Below are 8,720 nucleotides of genomic sequence, written 5' to 3'. Positions count from 1 at the left end.
CAGCTTTTCCATGAAGAAACTTGTGCTACCTATCACTTGTGCTATCTCCCGCTCAGCAGCATCCCCTCCAAAGTTTCAGTACCTGAAGGAGCTCCAGGGAAGCTGCAGAAGGACTCTTTGTTAGGAACTGTAGTGATTGGACAAAGACTAATGGGGATAAATTGAAAGAAGGAAATTTAGATTAGCTATTAGGAAGAAGTTTTTCCTGTGAGAGTGCTGAGACACTGACACAGGTTGCCCAGGGAGGCTGTGGATGCCCCAGCCCTGGCAGTGTTCAAAGCCAGGTCGGATGGGGCCTTGATTGACTGGGTGTGTCCCTGCCCAGGGAAGGGAGTTGGGACTAGATTGTCTCTGAGGTCCATTCCAATCCCTGAACATACTATGATACTATGATTAGTTTTCCTGGCTTGTGCCTCTTAGAAGTGATAGAAGGACTTTACTTTTGCTCTTCTCTCTGGCTCCAGGTGGCACAAGCTACACTCCAAGGCTGGGAAGAAGGAGAAGGAGCGTGGTGAGATCCTGGTAAGCATCCAGTTTACACGCAACAACCTCACGGCCAGCATGTTCGACCTGTCCATGAAGGACAAGCCACGGTCGCCCTTTGGCAAGCTGAAGGACAAGGTGACAGGCAAGAAGAAGTATGACTTGGAGTCAGCCTCTGCCATCATCCCCAGCAGCATGGGTGCGCTGGACATGGAGGATGACTACGAAATTGGGGGCAAGAAGTCCAAAGTTAAGGGCTTCTTCTTGAAGAACAAGCTGCGCAAGTCGTCCCTGACGCAATCCAACACTTCCCTGGGATCTGACAGCACCATCTCCTCTGCCAGCCTGAGCTTGGCTGCAAATGTTCCTGAGGTAACCAAATCCCCGAGCAGACACAGCAGTCTGTCCACGGAGCGCTCTGGTAAGAGGATAATGGATAATCCCCTGCCTTTTTTCCCCCCTTTTTTTTCTTTGTTAGAGAGTGTTGAGACTTTCTTGCAAATCTATTAACTAATTGCTTACCTACTCATAGAACTGTAGGAACATGGAATTGTTTAGGTTGGAAAAGCCGTCTAAGATCATCGAGTCCAACCATATCCCGAGCACTGCTAAGGCCACCACTATCTGTGTCCCCAAGTGCTGCATCCACATGGCTTTGAAATCCCTGCAGGGATGGTGACTCCACCACTGCCCTGAGCAGCCTGTGCCAGGGCTGGACAGCCCTTTCCATGAAGAAATTTTCTCTAATATCCAACCTTAATCTCCCTTGGCACAGCTTGAGGCCTTTTCCTCCCATCCTGTCACTTGTTCCCTGGGAGCAGAGCCCAACCCCCACCTGGCTCCAACTTCCTGTCAGGGAGTTGTAGAGAGTGAGGAGGTCCCCCCTGAGCCTCCTTTTTTCCAGGCTAAGAAGTGAAATCCTGCACAAACCCTCTGAGACCTTCTGTGTCCTGGCAATAACCTGATTGGCAGAAAAGGGAGAAACATGTAGGATTTTGCTTTTCCATGCCTGACTTAGGTTGATATTGCCTGTCCTCCCCTCAGCACCATGAGCACACAGGCTATGAAGGTTCTTTAGGGCTGTTTCTTCTCAGCCCCTAAAAGCAGGTCACTCACACTGGCCCTGTGAGAGGGTTGGGGGAAGCTGCTGCTGCCCTGCACTGGGTCACTGGTCTAATGAGTCGCCTCCGGCTTGGAGGCAAAGCCGAAACAGTGCCCAGTTCCTGGTGATTAAAGCAATCTGAGCTCTTGGCGCACAGAGAGCGGCGATTTACAAACAAAAAAGGCCCTTGTAGGGAATTAATTCTTGCTGTCCCTTGAAAACAAAATAAATAATTAAATGGTTTAATTGGCTGGAGACAGCAAATTTCCAGATTGGGAGGGAGTCCCCAGGGACGTGCTGTGGTGAAACCTCCCACGTGATGCCACGTGGTTTCTGCGGGGTAATGCTCCTGTGTGTGAGCAAAGGTGCTGGTCTGGCCCCATCATCCTCGTGATGAGAATGTGAGACTCCACCTGGAGTACTGCATATAGTTCAGGTGTGCCCAGCACAAGAAGGACATGGAACTATTGGAGCGAGTCCATAGGAGGCCACAAAACTGATCAGAGGACTGGAGCACCTTCCCATGAAGACAGGCTGAAAGAGTTGGGGCTGCTCAGACTGGAGAAGAGAAGGTTATGTGGAGACCTCATATTACCTTCCAGGATCTCAAGGGGCTCCAGGGAAGCTGCAGAGGGACTCTTGGTTATGAACGGCAATAATTGGATGAATAGTAGTGGGGATAAATTGAAAGAGGGAAATTTAGATTAGATATTGGGAGGAAATTCTTCCCTGTGAGGGTGGTGAAACACTGGCACAGGTTGCTCAGGGAGATTGTGGCTGCCCCAACCCTGGCAGTGTTCAGGGCCACGCTGGATAAAACCTTGAGCAACCTGATGTGGTGGGAGGTGTCCCTGCCCAGGGCAGGGGGTTGGGACTAGATGATCTCTAAGGTCCATTCCAACCCCTTAACATACTATGGTGAACCTGCACCATGCCTGGAAGTGTTCAAGGCTAGGTTGGATGGGGCCAGGTTGGAGGAACCTGGTGTAATGGAAAGTGTCCCTGCACATGGCAGGGGGTTGGAACTGGGTGGTCTTTAAGGTCTTTTCCAACCCAGATCATTCCATCATTTTATGAAGGACACAGTATCTCCAGCTAGGAGGGGAGAGCAGCTGCGTGTCACCTAAAATCCAGGCAGTCCTTGTCCCGTGGCTCTCCACTTGACCCCAAAAGTCTTCTGAGCTTTTGCACTAGCCACAGGGCACAGAATCATGGAATAGTTAAGGATGGAAAAGACCTTGAAGGTCATCAAGCCCAGTCATTAAGGCAGTGGGTGGGAAGTGCAGGCACTGGACACTCGTGGCTTGTCACACCAAGCAGCAGCCTGGCTGGTTGGAGTGAGCTCAGGGCGTCGTCATCTCTTCTTCAGTGCAAACTCCTAAGTCACACAGAAGCATTTAAGCCCTTTAAGTAGCTTCTGAAGAGTTTCTTGCATTTACTATTGATCTCAGATCCTCTCAGACAAAGGGTTTGTCATCTTACAGAGTCTCCTTTCTGGATCCTGCAGTGGGAGATGACATGTTCAGGAAGGATATTGTGTATCCTGTATAGCTGCATAGTTGTGACCTGTGCTTTGCATTGCTAATAATTTAATTATAATCCAGTGGAGCCTGGGAGGGAGAAAGCCTAGATGATTTCATGGATCTCTTTAGCATTTGCAAGTGGAAGATAACAATTCTTGTTGTACCTGTGTCTGTTACTCGGGTGGCCTCACCTCTGTTTTGTGTTTCATTTCCCCCAGTGAAAGACTATTTGCCATCTCCGAAGCTGACCCACAAGAGAGCATTCAGCGACGACGTCTCCCAGGTCAGCCCAGTCCTGGAGCCCAAAGCCATCCAAAACCTGAAGCCAAAGAATGATCCTGTGTCCCGGTCTTCCCTCTGCATCAACGGGAGCCACATTTACAACGACGAGCCTGCACCAAAGAGCCCCATGTCTGCCCCACACAGCTCTGCGCCGCTGCCTGTGCCCACTGTCCCCAGGAGGCAGGAGGAAGCATTTGGCTTCATGCCCCTCCACCCTGACCCCCACGAGGTGCCCTGGGGGTTGGGCAGCTTGGAGAGGACGCAGCAGAGAGATGAGCCCAGGTTCATCCCGTCTCCTCCCAGCTTAGCCTTGCAGGAAGAGCTCAAGGTGTCCACGAAAGCTGTCACTCTCAGCAACCATCTGGGCAGAGCCAAGATGGAAGAAAACAGTCGCTTGGAAAACAAGCCGACTCAAGCTGCAGCGCCCATGGTCTTCTCCACGGAGACAACGAAGGACAAACAGCCTGAGGACACAAGGAAGGAAGACAAGAAGGCAAAGGGTGGCTTCTTCCACCATGGAGGGAACCGGAGCGACACGGGGAGCAAAGGCCAAGGGGAGAAAGTGGGAACTTCCCATGGCCCATCCATCCATGCCACAGCAGCAGGAGATGAGAGGAGTAAGAACAGCAGCTGGTTTGGTTCAAAGGAGCCCAAAGAGTCCCCTCAGAAACCCAGGTCAGTGAACAGGGGTATAGAGGTCCAGGATGTTGATACCTGCCCCAAGCTTCTGTCTTCAATGGAATGCTCCCTGGCATCAGCAGAGCACCAGGCCCCATGGCTCAGGCAAGGTGATAGCAGGGGAAATGCTTCCTTGGTGTTAAATGTCTCAAAGGCAAGGGGATTTTTCCTGGATCCACCCCTGCCTTCTGCCACAAACCAACTCTGTTTGCCCTCATGGGATGTGTTTCCCACTCGGGGAAGGGAGGGATCCCTTTCATGTAGCGGGAGACGTTTCCCTCTGCAGAGGTGAGGCTCAGTGTGGTCACACCAAGTAGCCTTGATATAAAGAGTCATTGTCTTTAATTAGCTAAAAAAGCTTCCCTGGCAGTCAGTGTGGGATGTGGGATATTGTGACATGTAATCACACTATTTTTATTAACCCCCCACCCCCTCTACATCACTGGTCTGGCCTGGGGGTGCAGCACTGTGATAACTTGAAATATTATTAATACTTCCAAAGTAACTAATCCCAGCCCTGCTCTTCCCTCTTCCCATCCCACCTGGCCTTCCCTTCTCCCAGTTATGAATCTCTAACTGTTCTTGCTTTGTGTGGTGATTCATCCCTTCAAATCCTCAGCCCTGTATTTATGGCACACAAAAGGTGTTGTTTGTGCTGGTTCTGTGAGGACTTTATCACCCATGTCCATCCCTGTAGCCCCCAGGAGCTGAGCTGGGGGTCCAGAGGTTGACCAAGAGCTCACTGTGGTGTTATCAGTGAGAGGGAAGAAACTGGGTTAAAAGCAGCCAGAGAAAATAACCAGCAGCTCAGAGTTGGTTGAATCTACAGGGTTGATTTATTATAAGGATTTTCTAATCTGGGCTGACTTTAACCTAATTTATTAAGCAGAAGGATTTGAACTCAGTCTAAGCCTCCTTTAATGAGGAGGGCACTTGTGGTTTATTCCATCTAACCAGGTTCCCACATGGGTTAAACTGATTTCAGAGTGCTACTCAGATGTAAGTGAGGGAGTGAGTGTATCCCTCAGTGTGGCTGCAGAACAGGGGCAGCCCCAAAATTCCTCCTCTCCTCACCCCATACAAAAATGTTGTGCTCGCAGTGGACTTTGGGGCTACATGGGCAGAGCTGAGAACACTGAAGCAGGTGAGAGCTGCTCCCTTGAGGCATGAATGTCCTGTCTCCCAGGGCTTGGAGCTCTTTCCTGCAAAGCCTGTTGTTGGGGAGAGAAGGTTGACACAATGGGGGTGGGAGCGACCAGGCAGGAGGTAGGAGGTCTGTCCTTGAGCTGCTTCAGCAGCAGGAGAGACAAGTATGAGGTCATGGGAGTGCCTTGCCTGCATTCCTACCTACAGGTCTTTCACTCACTATCCATGGAAGTGTTCCCGGCCAGGTTGGATGGGGCTTGGAGCAGCCTGGTGTAGTGGAAGGGGTTGGAATGAGTTAGTCTTGAAGGTCCCTTCCAAACTGACCCATTCCGTGATTCTGTGATTCCCAGGAGACTTGAAACCCTGGTAGTGATTTGGTATCACATCTCGGTGCAAGATTTGTGGATGAGCAGAAAGAACACTGAATCCTGTGATTGAGGAAGGACAGTATTACCACTCAAAACTGTTCTTTGAATTCTTCTTTCTAATTTTGAGACAGGAAACCTGCTGGTTAAGTTCTGGAATAAAAAATCAAGCCATAAAAAATCCTGCTGTATCCAGGCAGTGACTCCACAAGCTTCCTGAGCTAGCCAGCAAAGCACTGTGAGCCTAGGATGTCTGCCTGGAATGGGATGGGAGCTGCCCTCTGCATCTCCTCCAGAGCCTTTTCCTTGGGAAATGGATGAGAAATCGGTGGGTTTCCTCCTGCTTGGGAGTTCTGGAAAGGAGGCAGGCAGGGTTCTGATGGACACAGCAGATTTCAATGCAGGGATCCCTGGTCCGGCTGGAATTTGGCTCCTGTAGCATCCAACCCAGTGGATAATCACTGGGAGTGCAGAGGTGCCCTTAAACACTGCTGGTTTCTAACAACTCCCTGCCTTTCTGTAAATGATGGCTGCTGGACACATTCCCAGCATTGCTCCTTTCCCAGAGGATTTTCACTCCATATTTTTTTTTAAATCCACTTCAGTGCTCACAGTTTAATTTCAGGCTCAGCGGAAGCTTAGAGTTGGTTTGCTGAGGTCCCTGTCTGTCTTAAGGAGAAACTTGGATGAGCCATGTGACAACAGCTTTTCCAGCTGGGATTTTCTCTCCCCAAAATAGGAATCATTTTGAAGCAACATGGGCTGGAGGGAAGAAATTCACAGGAGTCCCTTTTGGGGCACTTATAAACATCCAAGTGGGCTTTAACTGCAGCCTGCAATTGAAAATGGGAAGTAATGAGCTTAAAGTGGAGCAGGGAGGACTTAAAGTGGATGTTGGGAGAAGTGTCTCGCAACAGTGGAGGATGGTGAAGTGCTGGAGCTGCCTGGAAGGGGAGGGGGTTTTTTCCCTCCCAGTGTCTGTGACTTTGGGGTTGGGATAGATGAGAACCTTTGGGGAGTGTTACAAGAAGCATTTGGGCCAGGCTGGGTGGTGGCAGGTGGTGACTGAGTCTCATTTGATGCAAAAATGGCCTTTCCATCATCACAGGGAGATGGACTGTCTCCAGCCTGGCTTTCCTGGGGCTTCATTTTTCCTGGCCATTAATTAAAACATCATTATTTCTTCTAATTTTACATCATTCCAACTTTCTGATTGTATTCTTCCTTACACTGAATGACCTTGTGGGCTGCACTGCTAGTTCAAGTCAAAGCTGTTGAAGACATTATTAGGCCTTGTCAGGCCTCTGTCAACCTTACAGAGAGCAGGATGAGATTGGAAATTGGGAAGAAATTCCCATCTGTGAGGGTGGTGAGGCACTGGCACAGGTTGCCCAGAGCAGCTGTGGCTGCCGCATCCCTGGAAGTGTTCCAGGCCAGGTTGGATGGGGCTTGGAGCAAGGAAGGAAGGTGGAGTGTGTCCCTGCCCATGGCAGTGGTTGGAACTGTATGATGTTTAAGGTTCTTCCAACCCAAACCATTCCATGATTCTGTGATCCATGGGAGCTCCATGGATGTCCATCTGCAGCTGGAGGAGCTTTTCGAGTACCAGTATAACTTCCAAAGCCAAGGATGGGTTAACCTTTGCTCTGTAGAGAGCCAACCTCTGAATTGAGCAGTTCTTACCTGCAGAAAGGACTTTTTCCCTCCTGCTCTCCTGATTCTGGAAATTTCAGCTTTGCACCTCCTATCAGCTAAGCAAGCAGCATCTCCTCACCTTTGTGTTCACCATGGATTCGCCAAGTTTCACCTAGAGCTGAACATGGCAAGAGAGCATCAAAATCAGTCACTTTGCAAGGCCAAAAACTTCAGCCTGTAATTAGCTGAAAGATCTGTAATTAGAAAGATGATTCCGGTTGAGGTTTAAATTAGCCTCCAGCTAAGACCAGCTTGGCACAGCTCATCTTTAACTACTTGCTCTTGGAAAACACACCCTTTCCAAAATAAGGAGCTGCTGACTTTGGGCTGAGTTTAGCTTGAGCTTCATAAAAAGCTTTCTTGTTCTGTTCTGGGTGGCTTTTCTGAGCCATCAGAGCTGCAAACTTGTCCATGCTCTTACTCAGATAGGGAACTGAACATTTCTGCCTCCAGCCCTTATTTACACAGGTTTTCCCCTGATTCTTGACAGGGAAGCAGGTCCCAAAGGCTGTGCTTTTCATCCCTGGCTTTGCTAACCCACGGCAGCTCCCAGGCTTTGATACTGGTTGGAATGGGAGCAGTAGGAAGATTGTGTTTGGGTTTTGGAGGCTGAATAAAAGCCTAGTTGGGGTTTGTTGTTTTTAAAGTTGTGTGATGGAGGGTTGTATGTAAGGAAGACGCTCAGCAGGTTTATTTGAGGCAAAGCCTGGGGCTAAAACAATCGGTTTAACTGTTTTCAGGGTTTCCTACAATGTTATCAGAGCTCCACAGGTCCTGCTTCCTGCAGTGTGAGTTGGGATGATAAACTGCAGCTGCATCTTAGGCTTGGAAATAGGAGAAAAGAAAAATTGTGCTTTGTCTGGTCAAAATAGTTGCATTAATGCAGTTTTGAGGTTAAAGCTCCTTCCCTCATTGCTGCTTTTATGGGGAGAAGCTGTAAAATCCCTCCCCACCTCAGCTCTCATTCCTCTTCCCAGAATCCATCCTCTTGTATCCAGCAGTGAGGCCAAATATTGACTCAAATTCCTCACTCATCCTCATGTACTCCTAAAAAGTACATTTCCTAAATGCTGCAAATGGGGAGAAGGTTTTGAATGGTTGGAGCATGGTCCTTGGACAGGCTTGCAGTGGTGGAGCAGGTGGGATTGAACACTGGTGCACAGGACAGGTCCCTCCAAAGCACCATTAACAGGCACTTTCAGAGCAGAACGTGGGAAGCTGCAGAGTTTGATGAAGAGGAAAATGAAGGCCATGATGTGAGAACCAGGGTGTCATGGATAACTGTGATGCTGCAGATGAATCAATCGTGGGAGCTGTCAGGATCACACCTCTGGCACAGGTCTTGCATTCAGGAGAGCTGCAACGCTGCACACCTGCATTGGCTCAGTCACAGGGATGGAGCTGGGATCAGTGTGCAGAGCCTGCAAGGGTGAAAAATGGCTCTTT

At 49.5% G+C, this 8,720-nt stretch overlaps 1 protein-coding gene across 1 annotated transcript in view; it reads left to right on the top strand.

Moving 5' to 3' along the window:
- Positions 1 to 464: 464 nt before the first annotated feature.
- RAB11FIP5 (RAB11 family interacting protein 5 (class I)) overlaps positions 465 to 8,720 on the top strand; it is a gene marked incomplete at both ends in the record, with an annotated part of 22,833 nt that continues 14,577 nt past the window's right edge. Inside the window, 2 exons of the mRNA XM_009078442.1 lie at positions 465 to 904; positions 3,327 to 4,065. Coding sequence (XP_009076690.1) covers positions 465 to 904; positions 3,327 to 4,065 — 1,179 coding nt within the window. The remainder of the gene's footprint in view (positions 905 to 3,326; positions 4,066 to 8,720) is intronic.

The sequence above is a fragment of the Acanthisitta chloris genome, unplaced genomic scaffold (genome assembly GCF_000695815.1).
Source record: "Acanthisitta chloris isolate BGI_N310 unplaced genomic scaffold, ASM69581v1 scaffold17377, whole genome shotgun sequence".
Taxonomy (NCBI): Eukaryota; Metazoa; Chordata; class Aves; order Passeriformes; family Acanthisittidae; genus Acanthisitta; species Acanthisitta chloris.
The sequence above is the reverse complement of the archived record's forward strand: the minus strand, read 5'-3'. Positions and strand labels throughout refer to the sequence as shown.